This window comes from Notechis scutatus, chromosome 15 (assembly GCF_049901735.1).
Source record: "Notechis scutatus isolate UNSWTSFEM ecotype Mainland chromosome 15, rNotScu1.2, whole genome shotgun sequence".
NCBI lineage: Eukaryota > Metazoa > Chordata > Lepidosauria > Squamata > Elapidae > Notechis > Notechis scutatus.
Window position 1 is genome coordinate 3,982,520 of NC_142023.1, and position 18,460 is coordinate 4,000,979.

The 18,460-nt window shown below is 43.9% G+C and overlaps 1 protein-coding gene across 3 annotated transcripts in view; it reads right to left on the reverse strand.

Annotated features, from left to right (window-relative positions):
• EEIG1 (estrogen-induced osteoclastogenesis regulator 1) overlaps positions 1-18,460 on the reverse strand; it is a 51,631-nt gene that overhangs the window by 30,743 nt on the left and 2,428 nt on the right. Inside the window, exons 1-2 of one of the 3 annotated variants that reach the window (XM_087943841.1) lie at positions 17,845-18,007; positions 15,970-16,667 (exon numbers count right to left, since the gene is read on the reverse strand). In XM_087943841.1, the coding sequence (XP_087799967.1) occupies positions 15,970-16,115 (146 nt within the window). In that variant the 5' untranslated portion in view covers positions 16,116-16,667; positions 17,845-18,007. Of the gene's footprint in view, positions 1-15,969; positions 16,668-16,757; positions 16,868-17,844; positions 18,008-18,460 lie in introns of those variants that run through there. The other 2 variants (XM_087943842.1, XM_087943840.1) reach the window with 2 other exon arrangements.

Here is an 18,460-nt window from a genome sequence, read left to right on the forward strand (position 1 = left end):
GTTGAACCTCTCCTTGATCAGTTTCCATTCATTATTCCTCATCTGGCTTTCAGGTGCTTTAGAAAATAGCTTGACCCCCTCCTCCTCTCTGTGGCAGCCCCTCAAATATTGGAAGATGCTCTCCTGTCTCCCCTGGTTCATGCTCTCCACGAGACTAGCCAGGCCCAGTTCCTGCAACCGTTCTTCGTATGTTTTAGTCTCCAGTCCCCTCATCATCCTGGTTGCTTTTCTCTGCACTCTTTCCAGAGTCTCAACATCTTTTTTATGGTGTGGTGACCAAAACTGGATGCAGGACTCTAGGTGTGGTCTTACTAAGCTATTCTCCAAAGCAGCAAAGGTAGGACAAGAAGCAATGGGTGGAAACTAATCAAGGAGAGAAGCAACTTAGAACTAAGGAGAAATTTCCTGACAATTAGAACAATTAACCAGTGGAACAATTTGCCTACAGAAGTTGTGAATGCTCCAACACCGGAAGTTTTTAAGAAGATGTTGGATAACCATTTGTCTGAAGGGTTTCCTGCCTAGGCAGGGGGTTGGACTAGAAGACCTCCAAGGTCCCTTTCAATTCTGTTATTCTATTCTATTCTATTCTATTCTATTCTATTCTATACTATACTATACTATACTATACTATACTATACTATATTCTAAAATTCAATGGAAACGGTAGGTGGGAACACCTGAATGTTCTTTTGGTGGCTATAAAAAGTTTTTTTTTTTTTGGATACTCAAAATTCTCATGCTTTAAAATCCAAGCCTAGTATTATCTAGAGAGACCGTGAGATGCTTTCCTGACTTGGCGAGCTAACTAGCAATTTACGAAGGAGCTGGGATATCTTTTGAAGATGCCCCTTCCCAGACATCAAAAGACTAGACAACAGACATCTCCACAACTGGTCTTTAAGATATGTTATTTTGACTTTGGGTTGCTAAAGAAACTGAAAAGGTTACAGTTCCTCACCACATTAAAAGCCACTCTTGTATAATTGCACAGTTAATAAGTGACTTGGTGGACGGATGTCAAATTCTTCTGTTGAAATGAGATCAGAAGTACTTTAAAAAGCCAGAGAGCACAAGATTTAGTTAAAAAGAGCTGATTAAACAGCCCGGCAGATAAGAAAGCAGGCGTCTTCAGTCAGCGTTGTCACACAACAAAAACACACACACAAGAGTCAGGACCACATCTAATTTTTCTGGACTGTCCCCTTTGGGTGCTTTCAAACGATTGCAAAACCTGGGTGAAATTCTTTTTTTAAAAAAATATTTTTTTTATTGTTTTATATCATACATTTCCTTTCTGTGTTGAGCAGTGTGCTCTCTAGGTGTCCAAGGTGTTAACATACAAACACCATCATCACCATTATGAAAATATATATATAATCAAATATGCGGTAATATAAAAACAAATATAACATCAATCATATTATAACATACATTATCTTCCATTATAGTATTGATTATGTAACAGAAATATTTACTCATGTTTTTTCTTTCTCCTACAAACCATATTTCACCTAATTTCACTCCTCCAACCTCAATATCTGTCATTTAACCATTTATAGAATAGTCTATCCTTAAGTCCTAAGTCTTACTAAAACCTACATCAGCAAAGAGCTACTACTCTATAGATAGTCCCCGCTTAGTGACCGGCTCTTTTAATGACATTTGAAGTTAATATAATAATAACCAGACACAATTTGTGATATTTTTTTTATGCTGGTTTTCAGCAAAAGCAAACGAACGGGGTTTGGCTTAAAGAACGGTGCTCGTTTTACAACTGCTGCCAAAAAAAAAGAAAAAAGGAAAAAAAAGGCCATAAAAATCAGGTGGGGGTGATATGATGACTCACTTAACAACTAAGTTTTGGACCGCAATCCCAGGCTCCATTTGAGGACTACCTGTATACCAATTAGTTCTTTTTTCCATGTCACATTCTGGAGCGTTGGCTTCAAAAACCTCCACAGCCTTCAGCCCGTCTGGTTCCTCCATTTGTGTCAACTTCAGCTGTGACTCACTTGTAATGACTCGATGCTCCTCAAATGTTGTGGAGCAGGAAAGGAGCTGTTCTCCCCCCCCACCCAAAAAAATCTCTTTTTTCAGACTGTCCATCTTTCAAAGAACGCGACTGCCAAGGATAGCTTGTTCTTGGCTAGCCACCTACATCTTTTCTCTCTCTCGTAAATTATTTGAGTAAGCATATCGGTTGGCTCTCTGTATTTTAATCCAGTTGCTCTCACTTAGGGCAAGTCCTGAGTCACCCGGAAGAGCAAAGAAGGCCCTGGAAACAGGGAAAGAACCTGTTTGGGGAAACTGAGAGAAACTTAACCTATTTCCAAAGAACCTGAAGGCAGAAGCGACGGATGGAAACTAATCAAGGAGAGAAGCAACCTAGAACTAAGGAGAAATTCAGAAGTTGTGGGTGCTCCATCACTGGAAAATTTTAAGAAGAATTTGGACAACCATCGTCTAAAACGATGTAGGGTTTCCTGCTTGAGTCGTGGGTTGGACTAGAAGACCTCCAAGGTCCCTTCCAACTCTGTTATTCTGAAAGGAGGGCTGGTTTCTCCTTGTTCTAAACCCACTTTGTGGACATACAGATGAATTAGAACCAGGACACATCAGCGCAAGGCTCTTCGAACTTGGCAAGTTTAAGACTTGTGGACCTCAACTCCCAGAATTCCTGAGCTAACATGACTGGAGGAGGAATTCTGGGAGTTGGAAGTCCACAAGTCTGAAAGCTGAAGACCCCTGCATCATCTGAAAAGGCAGTGATGTTCCTACTGACTCTTCTACTTTCTTCACGTTCATCGTCTTAAGGAAGGAAGTGCCGGACAAAAACCTGAACTACATCACACTTAAGAGACCAAAATAACATGCTTAGACATGTCCCTCCTGGCATTGGGCCATCTGATGATCTAAACCAGGATGCCAAAGCCACCACATTGGCACCATGAAGGTAAACAACCGCCTTACCCAGAACCCAGTTCTTGTTGATACACTCTCAACAAACCTTCTCAAGAAGAATCTTTCAACAACAGAAGATGTCAGAACAATACTAGCTGGGAGATTTAAATGCAGGTTATTAGCATGGAATTCTGGTTTTTCCTATACGATTGATTTTTGTGTGTGTGTGTATGTGTGGGAGGTTTAGAAATAATTGTTGTGGCTCGCCAGCAGACTTGGACAGTGAGGAGGTTGGGGAGGAACATGGGCCAGTCCTGGAGTCTGGGGAAGGCTCTGACAAGGGGTCTGCATAAGAAGCAGAGATGGGGCCAGAGTCATCTGACAGTTATCAGCTGCCTTCAGAGTCAGAGATCAGTGGGGCAGAAGAACAGCTGGAGCCTGTTCCCAGCGTGCGCATGCACAGAGCTGCTAGGAGAAGGGAACAGTTAAGGAATGAGGGTCAACTCGGGAGTAAGGACACAGGTGGACGGTGAATGGCCCCTCCCATAGGGAATAAAGAGGAGCGAAAGGGGAGTGGTGTTTGCAGGAGATAATTAGTTCAATTCATTAAAGATCTGTTCCTGACTTCTTGCTAAGTATTGTCTGCTACAGTGTGGCATTTGGAAGATATCGGCCTGGCAACTCTTCAAGCCTGATAAAGGACTGTAGTTGTGAAATCTCATGAAAGACCTGTTTGCCGGGACTTTGCTGGAGAGGAATTCCCTTTAACCTAAATAAAAGGGGTTTTATCGGTACGAGGAATCTGCTTCATGATTTTGAGAAGCCTAGGTCAGAACAATAATTATTTTGGGGGGTCTGTTCCTGATATTTAAGAGGGACGAGATTGCACAGTGCTGTAATAATTCAAGAACTCCAAATTTTATCGATGTAGCGGGGCAGAGATACAGTCAAGGTCTTAGAAGCACATCCGAAAATAGTTAGCAACTTGTGATGTTTGAAATGTGCCAAAAGGAAAACAAAAAATACCCAGCTGTAGAAGAATCATGCTATGTTTAATTGCGGGTGTATACGCACGTGAAATTTACATCTTTTAATTGAAATGAAAGCCAAATTAAATTTAATTCGGCTTCTGACCTTCCTTCCTTTCTGTTTTTGTTTTTTTTGCAGAAGGGTCTTCTTTTATACAGATCAAATATCTCAGCCTCAAAAGAAAAGAAAAAATCTACTGTACTCCTGAATTAAGATACATTTTTATCCAAATCACAGTTGGGATGCTCTAAAGGCAAACTAAGCGGAACATAACAAACATAAGTCTCGTTTTGTTTTCAGCTTATCCTCAAAATTGACACTTTTTTTTTGCAAGTAACTCATTTCTTTAAATAAACAAGGGGAAACTGGTGTTTTTTTGTTCCAGTGACACTTGGTTTCCTTTCCCTCTCCTTTTTCAAGTTGGGGGTCATTTTATTTAGTCAGCTGACTCACTGCCGACTGCCAAGGGTTCGATTCTGACTGGCTTGAGGTTGACTGATCGTTCCAAGGTGGGTAAAATGTGGACCCAGATTGTTGGGGGCAATAGGCTGACTCTGTAAACCACTTAGAGTGGGCGGTAAAGCACTGTGAAGTGGGATATAAATTTAAGTACTATGTCTGTCTGTCTATCAATCAACCAATCATCTGCAGTGGTTAGAAGGCAGTATTGCAGGCAACTGAGTTTGATCCTGACTAGCTCAAGGTTGACTCAGCCTTCCATCCTTTTGAGGCGGGTAAAATGATGACCCAGATTATTGGGGAGGGTCGATGGGCTGACTCTGTAAACCGCTTAGAGAGTGCGGTAAAAGCCCCGTGAAGCAGCATATAAGTCTAAGTGCTAGTGCTATTTGCACCCACAGAGTAAAATAGGATTTCAGTTGCAATGTTTTTTTTGTTTTTTTTTTACACAGGTCTTAGGTTAAAGGCTTGTGCAAAGAGTAGAGCAATAAAAATGATTAGGAGGCTGGAGGCTAAACCATACAAAAAAAACACCTGCAGGGGTTGGGTTGGTCCAGTCTAATGGAAATAGGACTAGGGGAGGACAAGGTAGAAGTCTTCTAATTTTAACTTGCCTCCAGAAGTTGTGAATGCTCCAACCCTGGAAGTTTTTAAGAAGATGTTGGATAACCATTTGTCTGAAGTGGTGTAGGGTTTCCTGCCTAGGCAGGGGGTTGGACTAGTAGACCTCCAAGGTCCCTTCCAACTCTGTTATGCTGTTAAATAACTTTTCTTCCAGTCACTTTTACTCGAGTAACCTTAAGCCGACTTTATTGCCTCATTATAGATTATGAAATGACACATTGGTGGCTGTGATTACTTTGTCCACGGAGTTAAGCTTTGCACACACAAATTCCTTGGAGAGAAATCCTGAGTGACAAAACACATTCTTCCGAGAGGAAGAATTAAGCAAGCATTTGCTTCTCGCCTATTAGGATGCCCAGACCTTAAAGAGGGCTTAATCTCACAATTATTGAATTGGTTTATACCCTGTGGCGTTCGTTATTGACTTTGATGGAGAATTGTCCTTAATAATGGCCATTAGCAAAAATACAATTGCGTTTCCTCTGGAAACAATCGATAAATGGCTACACAAATTGAAACCTGACCCTTGATTTAAGACCCTTTCTTCAGTTCCTGAAGAGAACATGACCAAGCATAGTTCATGGTTGGCTTGCAAGGTGAAACGAAGAGACAGAACACTCACACATATCTTTATTTGATTGACATTAATCTACATCTTCTAAAGACATCTAGTTCCAATAATTCCCAACCAGCATATAGTTCCATGGGATTATGGAAGCTGGGCATATCCAAAGATCAGGAATTTTAGATTTTTGTCCTCTGCTCTTCATAACTGACCTTCTTTGGACAGCTCTCAACTCAAGTTCCATAATCCACCAGCCAATACTTTTGGTGATGCTATTTGAAATTATGGGAACAAGATACAGAGGTGGAAAGGACCTTGGAGGTCATCTAGTCCAATTCCCCCCCAAGCACGAGAACCTTCGCCATTTCTGACAGATGGCAGTCCAGTCTCTTCTTGAAAGTCTCCAGTGATGAAGCTCCCACAACTTCCAAAGGCAACTTCTATTCCATGGGTTGATTGTTCTCATTGTCAGAAAATTCCTCCTTATTTCCAGGTTGAATCTCTCCTTGATCAGTTTCCTTCCATTATTCCTTGTCTGGCCTTCAGGTGCTTTGGAAAATAGCTTGACCCCCTCCTCCTCTCTGGGGCAGCCCCTCAAATATTGGAACACTGTTATCAAGACTCCCCCTGGACCTTCTTTTCCCTAGACTAGCCATGCCCAATTCATGTAACCATTCTCCATTAGCCTTTAGCCCCCTAAAACACCTTCAGAAGAAGGTTAAAGGTAAAGGTTCCTCTCGCACGTACATGCTAGTCATTTCCGGCTCTAGGGGGCAGTGCTCTTCTCCGTTGCAAAGCCGAAGAGCCAGCGCTGTCCGAAGACGTCTCCGTGGTCATGTGGCCGGCACGACTAAATGCCAAAGGTGCACACGGAACGCTGTTGCCTTCCCACCAAAAGGGTCCCTATTTTCCTACTTGCATTCTTTACATGCTTTCGAACTGCTAGGTTGGCAGAAGCTGCTTTGAGTAAAGGGAGCTCACTCCGTGACGCAGCGCTAGGGATTCGAACCGCCGACCTTTCTGATCGACAAGCTCAGCGTCTTAGCCACTGAGCCACCACATCCCTAGAAGGTGGTTAGTAAGTCCCAAATCTGGACAGGATCTTTAAAAACTCTACACACAGTTCGCCTGAGTTTCCCTTCTCCATTCTGCTGTTTTCAAAGAGTTGAATGAACTCTGCTGAACCTCAACCCAATGGTTGGACCCATCAGTATTGAACGCGGCTTCATGGGTGGGGTGTACAGAGAAGATGCCAAGGGCAAAAAAATAAAGATAAAAAGAAACACAGGACGGACACAACAGATTTCTCTCTCCCCCCACCGCGACAACTTCAGAACAGCCCCGTCCCTTCATTTGCGGGGACTGTGTAGACTATTCATTCTGCAAACATAAGCATAGCTGTTTCTAAAGAGATGCGTTGGTTCTTTCGAAACTCCAAGTCATGGTGGAATTTTTCCGCCTGGTGCTGAATGGTGCCACCTCGAGTTTAGCTCAGGATGAAGTCACTGGGATGCGTGCCACCATTTTTGTGGGGTTGTGGGCAAAGAACTGTGGAAATTGGGAGCTGAGCTTTGCAAAGTCGAGATAAATAAGACTGAATAGGCCACCATTAAACCATGGTTCAGGGACCTGCCGCGCTGGGCTGCCCTCCACATTTTAAGCCATGTACAAGTCCTTAACATTCCACCTTAATTGGGATGGGAACATTTGCGGTCATTTTGAACAGGCAAATGATTAAATCGGTTGTTTTATTTCCCCTTTGCCCAGCGGAGGCCTCCTGAAATCAATGAAGCTTCAAATCATGACCACATAAGATTCCTCGATCTTTAAGCGTGACTAAAAGCTTCTAGATTAAGCATGAATGGAGGTGTCACCAAAGAGGTTTACTTGACACCCATAAAGAATAATATTTGTAACTCAGGGTTGACATGAGGGGTCCTTGGTGTTCTCTGGGCTTGCTTGTTTTCTTGCAGACGTTTCATGACCCAACTATGGAATATCATCATCCTTACAAGCACTGATGATGTTATCTAGTTAAGTGTTGTGGGCCTGCCAGCGGTCAGCAGAGCTGGTGGCAGACTCGGACAGTGAATAAGTTGGGGAGGAGCATGGGCCAGTCTGGGGAAGGCTCTGATGAGGGCTCTGCATCGGAGGCATAGATGGGGCCAGGGCCGTCTGACAGTTATCGACTGCCTTCAGAGTCGGAGATCAGTGGGGAAGAAGAACAGCTGGAGCCTGTTCCCGATGTGCACATGCACAGAGCTGCCAGGAGAAGGGAACAGTTAAGGAACAAAGGTTGACTCGGGAGTAAAGGCTCAGGTGGACGGTGAACGGCCCCTCCCATAGGGAGGGAAAGGGGAGTGGGATTTTGCAGGAGACAATTAGTTCAATTTATTAGGGTGAAGATCTGTCCCTGACTTCTTGCCAAGTAATTGCTGCTACAGTGTGGCGTTTGGAAGCTATCGGCCTGGTAACTCTCCAAGCCTGATAAAAGTCTGTAGTTGTGAAATCTCACGAAGGACTGTTGGCCGGGACTTTGCTGGAGAGGAATTCCCTTTAACCTTAATAAAAGGGGTTTTATCGGGACGAGGAGTCGGCTTCGTGATCTTGGGAAGGTCTAGGTCAGAACAGGGTCACGAAACGCCTGCAACAAAACAAGCCAGCTCAGAGAGCACCAAAGAAACCACTTTTCAATGCCCTTGAAAAAAACTGCACCCCGAAATCCAGCATTTGGTTGCGTTACGCCCCATAAATGCAGACGGCCTTCTACCACCCGTTAGTACCATATTCTGGTTTTCTCCTCAAAAAATAAAAAAAATAAAAATCCACTGTATGCAGACAGGGGGAAAATATATATATACTAGAGCTGTTTTTGCAAAACAGGATGCAGACTTCTCTCGGGAGGGAAGCGTTTGTCTTTCCTTTCTCAGGAATCTTCCTATACCTGAGTGGCTGCAGCTAGGCAACCGAAGAGGAGTTGGCATGGGTTTCCACTGGCCATAGAAACGTAGCCCGAGATGCAGCAAAAAGGAAAGACAACGGAAAGCCAGTGGGAGCCATTCACACACAGCTTCGAGCAGAGCATTGCTATGAGTCTTCTCCAGCTTTTACTTGAGCCAAACCTGCTGAGAAGCTGGTGGTTTTTTATTTTTATTTTTTAGATCTCCCGAGTTCCTGGGATGAAAAAAATAAAACCTATAGCTGGTGTCAGGCTTCTATTAATGGGTTCCTTTAAGGAAGGACCCACCGAAGGATCCAACTGGATTTCTTTCTACCCAATTGGGTAGATGATTTCAAGGATGGTAGTCCCTGACTTACAACAGCTCATTTAGTGACCGTTTGAAGTTAGGAAAGAAAGGAGAAAGGGAGGAGAGAGGACGGGGAAATCCTAATTCTTTCGAGCTTCTCATCATCGGGATTTAACTCAACATTAGTTGGCTTGAGGGATGGTTTAACATAAATACCACTTTCAGAGTGCTTTTACAGCCCTCTCAAAGCGGTTTACAGAGTCAGCCTCTTGCCCCCAACAATCTGGATCCTCGTTTTACCCACCTGGGAAGGAAGGAAAGTTGAATCCACCTTAAGCCAGGTTACGATCGAAGGAATCGAACTTCTGGCAAGGTGAGCAGAGTTAGCCTGCAATGCTGCCTTCTCACCACACTGCGCCACCCCGTCTCATGGTGGGCGAAGCAAGCTATTTGGGTTTGCAAACTCCGATTCAGTTTAGAACCTGGGTTTTCCCCAAAAGATCACTTTTTACTGTGAAAAGAATCGAGATTTCCAAGTAGCGGGAGTCTAGCAATATTTTTAGGATATGGAACACGCTAGGATGTACTTGTAAACATGGTCCCTGGCCCAATCTCCTTAGGGCGTCTATTGATTTCTCCAGGTGGACCCATTCCCAGGGATGACAAAGAGAGTATCATATCAGGGGAATTTTATAACCCAGAAAAAGCTAATTCTGCCTTCTTTACTTCTCTCATTCATGCCACAAATAGACCGTGGGTAATTGAGGAAAAAGCTAGTTGTCTTCGCGACATTGGATCAAAAGACATAACAATTCTTAGTCACCAACTTCTTCATTCTGTTCTACTCTACACCCAAGCCCTGCTGTTTTCCCAGAAAGCCAAGATAACAGATTGTGATTTTTGCAACTTCAGGCTTGTCCCCTTCAGGGAGTTTCCTCCAAAGAAGAAACATCTTGCTTGCTTCTCCAAAAAGAAGTCCTAGTGTCTACGTAAAATGACCAAAACAAGGCATCTGGCAACATATTTTGCCTCCCTAAGGAAATCATCTCTACATCAAAGAGAAAGTACATATTCATAAGGAGGTGGGTGTGACTTATTCACTTCCCTTGTGACATTTCTTTCCACTTTTGATTTTTGGACAGGTCCCTATCCAGGAGGAGTTCCAAAAATCAGCTGCCCAAACCTTTATAACAGGGATCCTTAGACTGTTTGACCTCTTTTCCACATGTCCCAAATGGATGGTTATTTTTCACAAGCGTCTCAAATGCCGTCCCAACGTTTCCAATCTGAATGAAAGAGTTATGTCAACTCATAAAAATATTTCTATGGTCTTTTTAGAGTTGCCAACAGGGAGAGGGGAAAAAAGGGTTTGCTTGGAAATCAAAAGTGCATTCCATAAATAGTTTTTCAAAGATAGTAATGAGACCGAAGTTTCTGCTGAGCAAATATCTAACTGGAGAGCATGATTGATGACTCTTGGCTATGGATGTGTCTCATTGGAGAATATGAATTACGATACACCCAGGGGGTGGGGGAAAACCAGGGTCAAGGGCGACAATGAATGATGTGTCTCAGAGTCGGCTACACCCAGGCAGTGCCAGACATGTGAACTGCCAATAAACCCTTTTTGAAATTTTAGAAGTTTGGCTCGAGACTCATGATTTAAATGGGGTTAAGTGCTGGAATCCCGACAAGGTAATTTAAAATTAAATTCAAAGTGACGTTTATTTTAATCTCATAAACTGACTGCACCATTTTTTTTCATGGAAGGAATCCTAAAGCCATCCGCGCCACTGTGTCGAAGTTTGATAATCATCACTGATCTACTGGGACGTTATGCTATTTAGTAATGCTCTTGGTTGATTTTTATCGCAGCCGAGCTCGCTGTGAGCATAGCACGAGGGTGCTTCAACTGTCAACGTTCTGCAGATCTTGGGAGACAAAACATGGAGCCGTGAAGTTATCACACACTGGCTCAGTACGTAATAAAGTTTGGTTTGTTGAATATAGAGGTTTTTAGACCAAACACTGCACAGAGAAATAAACAACCCATGGAGCTAACAGGCTGCGGTGAACGCAAGACAACTGCTCAACCTCTCCCCGATCTCACCTCCCAGAACCAGGAAACAATTCTGACTGCCGGAAATAACTCCTAACTGAAGCGGAAGGAAAGGATTTGACAACCTAGGGGAAAAAAAAAAATCCAGATAGCGACCCTTCCAGCAGGATGCAAAGCAGCATGTTTTTGAGAATTCGCAACCGTCGGAAAGTCAAGGCAAATCTTTTCCAGGATGTTGCAAACTCTTGACTCATTTTTAAATCTTTACAAATAGCTCCTTGTCTGAAAGACTGCACCCAGGAGGATCCATCCAAAGGGGACATGCACAACTGCATTGCCTCCACTCAATTCCTGGGTCCTCTGGATGTCCACTCTGGGGTCAAGAGGACAAAGGGGGGGGGGAGTGGGAAAGGGTGGAATATCCACATGAGGTTTGAAGCCACCATGAGCCCCCCTAACAACGGAAGAGGCAACAGCACACTTTGGAAGGGTTCAGCCTTCTCTGCTTTTATGGCCCCTGGACTTCAGCTCCCAGAATTCCCACGCCAGCATGATTGGGAGATCTCAGGATTTTAGACCCAGAATAAAACCTTCGATTGCACACTTTGACTGAGTACCTCAAGCCATGCTGGCTGGGGAATTCTGGGAATTGAAGCCCACAGGTCTTAAAAGTGGACAAAGTTGGACCCCTCTGGTCTGGAAGGAGAAGCTAACAATAACCATTGAGGTATCCCTTTCCTTAAGGTGTGCAATCAAGGGTTTTGTTTGGATCTAAAATCCTGAGATCTCCCAACCACGCTGGGCGGGGAATTCTGGAAACAGAAATCGACAGGATTTTAAAAGTGGGCAAGATTGGACACCCCGATATAGCCCAGCTCAGTCCTTTCCAAACTTTTTTTCCTTTCTTCCATGCTGGGAATTCTGGGAGCTGAAGTCCACAGGTCTTAAAAGTGGACAAAGTTGGACACCCTTGCTTTAACAGAGTTTAGCTGAACAACTTTCCATGTGTTTTCACTTGGAACAAGCCACCCCAGGGATGGGTGAGCAAGCCTCTCCCCCCCCAATGTCACGTTTCCAACTTGCCTGTTTACAGAAAACAGAAAGAGAAAGAGAGAGGGGGGAGGGAGGGAGGGAGAAATTGCATGCATGCATTTGGCTTGAATTAGAGGCCGTTTCCTTGCTGGAACACATCTGCAAGCTGCAATAATAAACTGCTGTTGAGCATGGCTGAACATCAGAGGGGGAGGGGGGGGGGGACAACCAGAAACAGCAGCTACAGATGTTCGCAACCACACCAAGCACAGGCAAACTCCAACACAGCACTTCTACAGCAAGCAAACCTGGAATGCAGAAGTCAATAGCCGAGAGATATGAAATATATAAACGCTAAATTTTCTCCCACCTTCTAATGGGTGCCTCCTTTGGCATCCTGGGCACAACCGTATCCTAAATCAAAAAAGACGGCAGGTGGTCCTCGATGTGTGACCACTGAGCCCCCAATTTCTACAGCTGAGTGAGTTTTGCCCCGTTTTACGACCTTCCTTGCCACCGTTGTTAAGTGGAATCATCGCAGTTGTTCAGTTGAACTGCTTAAGGGAACCCCGTCTTCCACCTCGACTTTGCTGGTGAGGTGGCCGCAAAAGGGAATCCCATGATCCCGTCATAAATAGGAGTCTGCTGGCAAGCAGCTGAATTTTGATCACGTGACCATGGCGCGAAAAATGTGCGTGTCACTTCCCCCCCCCCCCCGGTGCCGTTGTTAACTTTGAATGGTCGCTAAATGAACTGTTGTAAGTTGAGGACTTGCAAGCCAACAGTTGGGTTAACTAACAGGTATACAGGGTTCCCTTCCTCTGACAAAAAAACCCAAAACAACTCAAAAAAAGGAAGCAAGTGGCCAGTTTTAAGTTTCTGTGTGTTACCATAAAAGAGGACCTGACTGGTCAAAAGGGCCCAGCAGAGTTTATACAACCCGAGGCTTCTCAGGAAACAACTGACTGAAAAACTGCTAGTGACCTTCTACCACTGCACCACAGAGAATATCTTAACTTACTGCACCTGTGGATGGTTTGCCAATTGCACAGTGGCAGATAGGACAGCGCTCCAGAGGGTGAACATCATTGCCCAGAGGATCATGGGTTGCCCTCTCCCCTCTTTGGAAGAGCTTTAGAGCTCCCACTGCCTTAAGAAAGTTCAAAACATCCTCAAAGATCCATCTCATCCTGGGCACCCTTTTTTTCTTTTTAAACTATTACCATCTGGCAGACAGTACAGAACAATAATAAAAACAAGGACAAATAGGCTGAAATACAGCTTCTATCCCAGGGCAGTAGCTCTGTTGAATTCTACTCTATAGTGCAATATGAATGCAATATCAGGGGTTTTTCAATTCAATGTGTGGAGGGTGAAGGATGTGTGTTTGTGTTTATTTTCATGGTCAAGATGTGCACTGAAGATGGTGTTTGGTTTTGTTGTACGAGGTGCAATGACAAGAAAGTAAACTAAACAAGGAATAGTTGAGGAGCACCAAAGTAGTCAAACTCTGAAGTCACCATCTCATGCTATCATCATCATCATCATCTATCATCACAAAAACAACAACAACAATACAGGATTCTGAGCCACAGAGACATCATTTGCTCTGGCAGAGAAGCGATCAACCCAAGCTGAACGTCTTGACTTTGCAAGTTCAGTTAAACACCCATGGAAACGAAAAAGAGTGCAGAAAGAAGGGAAGATTTCGGTTCCTGCCCAACGAGCCACCTTTGCTTTGCTATTTTAAAAATAAATAAATAAATAAGAACTTCTCTGCCAAAGACATGGGTAAAGGCAAGTCTGAGGTTGCTTTGGAATGTATGTGTGTATGTGCGTGTGTGTGTGTGTGTGTGTCCAGTGCTATGCAATAATCAACATGCACCCAGTTGAAAACAAAAGCAACATTTGATTAGGGGAGAGAGAGGGAGAGGGAGAGAAAGCAGCTCCCTGTGTGTGAAGGGCAAACTATCCTACAAATTAAGGCTAAGAACAATAGCCCAGAGCAACATAGCCTCTGAGATTACATCAATGCAATCAATTGCTGATGCACTGGAACCTATTACTGCATGGAGAGAGAGTGGGAGGAAGAGGAGAGGAGAGGAAAGGAAGGGAGAGAGGGAGAGGAGGAGGAAGGAAAGAGAAGAGAAACGAAGAGAAGAAGGGAAGGATGGAAAGAAGGAAGGAGAGGAGAGGAGAGGAAAGGCAAGGAGGGAGGGAAAGAAGGAGAGAGAAGAGAAATGAAGAGAAGAAAGGGAAGGATGGAAAGAAGGAAGGAGAGGAGGAGAGGTCACACAGCATTGAACATTTAGTTTCCTGGTCAATGCAAAACATGGAAGGGAACAAACGGAGAAAAGAGAGATAAAACCCAGGCTTTGAATACCTCTCTCTATATAAACACACACGCTCACTGGATGAACACACAACAGGGGAACATAGAATAACAGAGTCAGAAGAGACCTCGGAGGTCTTCTAGTCCAACCCCCTTGTACGAGCAGGAGACCTTACACCATTTCAAGACCAATGGATGTCCAGTCATTGATAAGATTCTTGGGAAGACTCATTCAACGATTGGGCCAATCTCAGGACTGCATGCACCATATTGGATTAGGGGGTCCTTGGTTGCTCTCTGAGCTTGTTTTCTCGCAGATGTTTCATGACCCAACTAGGTAACACCATCAGGGCTAGTAAGGAGCGCTATATGCTGTCAGCTTTATATTCTGGTGTCCCGCTTGTCTGTGTGGGTGGGGACAGTCTTAAAGAGATTCTTTTAGGTTAGGCTGTTGGCTCTTTGGCAGTTTCTTGACTGGGGTAGAGTTTACTTGTTAGTCTGATGTTAATGTATGCTGATCTGGGTGCTGATTGCGGGTGGGGTCTTTTTGTTCTTTTGGGGGCTGGGGGATAGTCCCTTTTGCATAGTGTGTAGATGTTGTTAATGTCTATGTGTCCATTGATGGGCAACATTGATGCCAGCGTGCCAGGCTTCTAGAAATTCCTGGGTGTTTGGGGACTTGGCTTAGTTTAGGATGGTCACGTTTTCCCAATTGAAACTATGATTAAGTCAGCCTATCTGTTGTGACATTAAAGAATTTTCACCAGTCTTCCAACTATGACAGGGGTTCCCAACCTTTTCTATACCCCACACCCCTAGAATGCTTCCGATAATATTCTCACACACCCCCCTTACAAAACTAAACAATTAGATGCATATAATTATGCCTATAAACCACTAGCAATTTTGAAATTTCAAAACCCAAGTTTTTGCACCCTCCCCAGTTGCACAGGGGCAGATAGGACGGCACTCCAGAGGGTGAACATCATTGCCCAGAGGATCACGGGTTGCCCTCTCCCCTCTTTGGAAGAGCTTTAGAGCTCCCGCTGCCTTAAGAAAGTTCACAACATCCTTAAAAATTGCTCTCATGCTGGGCACCCTTTTTTTGAACTATTACTATCTGGCAGACGGTACAGAATATTAAAAACAAGCACAAATAGGCTGAAAAACAGCTTCTATCCCAGGGCAGTAGCTCTGTTGAATTCTACTATATAATGCAGTGTTGGTGCAGTGTTGCGGGTTTTCGGTTCAATGTGTGGAGGGTGAAGGGTGTGTGTTTGTGTTTATTTTCATGGTCATGATATGCACTGAAAATGGTGTTTGATTTCGTTGTACGAGGTTGCAATGACAAGAAAGTAAACTAATATCTTCTCGTGCACACACACGCACGCACACACACTGTTGGGAACCCCTGGACTATGGGATTTGCAGTCAGTGGATGGTGAGGGACAGCTGACCACACATATTGTCTGCGCACACACAATGCCCTACGATGGAACAGGGGAGATTTGATTGGATGGTTGGGTATCCATCTCACAACTCTTCAGGTGTCTCTCCGTGGAGGAGATGCAGATTTTCCAAACTGATATTGCTCTGTCTAAAAGAAGAGCCTTGGGTTTGTTTCAACCTGCTCTAGAGACCAAACAAGGGAGGAGGACAGGCAAAATAATATCTCCCCCCACCCACCCACCCCACAAAATCCCATTTCTTAACTTACCTGGAAGACAAGGTGACGAAGTCACCTCCGTCCAACAGACGGATTTTACAGAATAGCATGCCATTCACGAAAGGCACCGCCGTCAGCTCTTCCAGGGTGAAACTGATCTGGAACTTGAATTTCTTCTTCTTCATCAAGAAAGCCATGGGCACTTTACAACCAGGGGGGGAAAAAAAAAGAAAAAGAAAAGAAAGGAAAAAGCGACCGAGCTCTAAATACAGAGCGTTGGCTGTTTTTGTTTTTTTTTTCCTTTTGCAAAGGCGGTGATGAAATCTCCCTCTCTCCGGCCTTTTGCCAACTCCAAAAAAAAAAAAAAAAAAAAAAAGAGAGAGAGAGAGAGTGAGAGACTTTTAACTCAGAGGAAAGGACAGCCTAGCTTTAAACGATGGTTTTTCCTCTTTCTTTGGTAGTCTGATCTGGGTCTATCGGATCAGGGATTGCCAAGCGCCGGGAAGGATGAGAGACGGTTCCAGGTAGGGAAAAAAGCCAGGGGAGTATTTGGTTCATCTCCAGGGAGTGGGGAACGTAGAAAGGGAGGGAGGGGGACACTCAGAAACCCCGACCTGCGGGAGCTGGCTGTTCAGAAGTGACAAAAACCAGTTCCTCCGGAGACCTCACTGGGAGGCATGGCCGGTTTCCTTCTCAGCAAAGTGTCAGCCTCTTCGGATGAAGTCTCCTCCTCTTTTATTTATTTGAGCCTAGGGAAAGGAATGAGGAGGTGGTGAGTCTTGGTTCCGTCCCTCCCTCCCTCCGTTCTCACACACCCCTCCTCCTCCCCAACTGCCCACCTCATTATGTCCTTCTTTCCCTTCCCCTCTGACGAAGAAAATCATCAGTCTTTCTTAATTTTTCGCGGTGCCTTTAAAAAAAACCCAACTGCTATTGCAAACCTTCTCCTTTCCTTCCGGGTGCCACGTATGGGGATCTAAAGGCATGGTTTTGTAAACAGCTCCACTAAAGCATGGAATTCATTGTGCACATAAACACACAGACAGAATCTTTTCTCTTATTTCTTTTACACTAACTCACATTTATCAGTAGCAACATCTATCTATCTAACCTAATCTATCATATCTGTCTATCATATCAGTGAATCTATCTACCTACCTGCATCTCTCAATCTATCATCCATCAATCTACCAACCAATCGACCTACTTACCAACCTACTGGTATCTTCCTATCATCTACCTATCTTCCAGTATCCTTATCTACCTACCTACCCTACCTGTTTCTACCTATCTACCTATCAGTATTCTATCTATCTATCTATCTATCTATCTATCTAATCTAATCTAATCTAATCTAATCTAATCTATCATATCAATCTACCTACCTGCACCTCTCAATCTATCATCCATCAATCTACCAACCAATCTACCTATCTACCAACCTACTGGTATCTTCCTATCATCTACCTACCTACCAGTATCCTATCTATCTGTCTGTGTCCTATCTGCCTGCCTACCTACTACTGGTATCTACCTATTATCTACCTACTTACTGCTATCTATCTATCTATCTATCTATCTATCTATCTATCTATCTATCTATCTATCTATCTACCCATCCATTCTTATATCCATCTATTTGTCCATCTGCCCATCTATCCATCCATCCATCTCTCACCTTTCTCCGTCACCTATGTAACTATCTGTCTATTCATCTATCTGTCTATCCATCTACAGTATCTACCTCAAACTTGACATATACTCACAAAAACATGCATCAGTTTGTGTGTGTGTTATAAATACACACACACACAAACATACCTCTGTGTGTATCTGTAAATATATTTCTACTTTACTGCTGTATTCTTTTCCTCTATATTTTTTCCTCTATGCTTTTTAACCAGCTGCAGCACTTTCAAAACTCACTTTTTCCTCCCAGGAAGGAAAATGCAAATTGGTAACGCCTTCAGGCGTTTACAAAAGTTAAACCTTATACCCAGCTTTGCAAGGCCTTATGTCAGGATTTAAGCTTCTAGGTCTGAATCACCCAGTTCGTTGTGTAGTGCAGGAGAGGGTGAGTAACAGATTGTGTACATTCAGTTCACTGCAAAAGCACATTTTGATGAGACATTATTGATCTGAAGAACTTTGCCCTATTCTGCAACTCGAGAATACTGTTTTTCTGCCTCCCCGCACTTTCTCAGTCTAAAGTTCAGCCTTAGAAGTTCAAGGTGATCTTCAGAAGAATGCTTGGCTCTCGTAACTTTGCTGCTTGGATCGGAGACAACCTGTCTCCACCAGGTAGTGCAGGCCTCCAACTGCACCATTTTCCCATGGGAAAAACAAGAACCTCCTTCTGCTGTTCTTCTTCACCATTCTCGGACGTTGAGGTTCTTCAACCACTCACCCAACCAAAACCATTCTTAGCTTGCCCTCAACTCCCCAATGCATCACGTTCTCGTCCATCTCAACACCCCTGTCGCAGCCTCCATTCCAAAACCAAAAAGAGGGTGATTCTTCTAGGTTCCAAGGACCACCTATC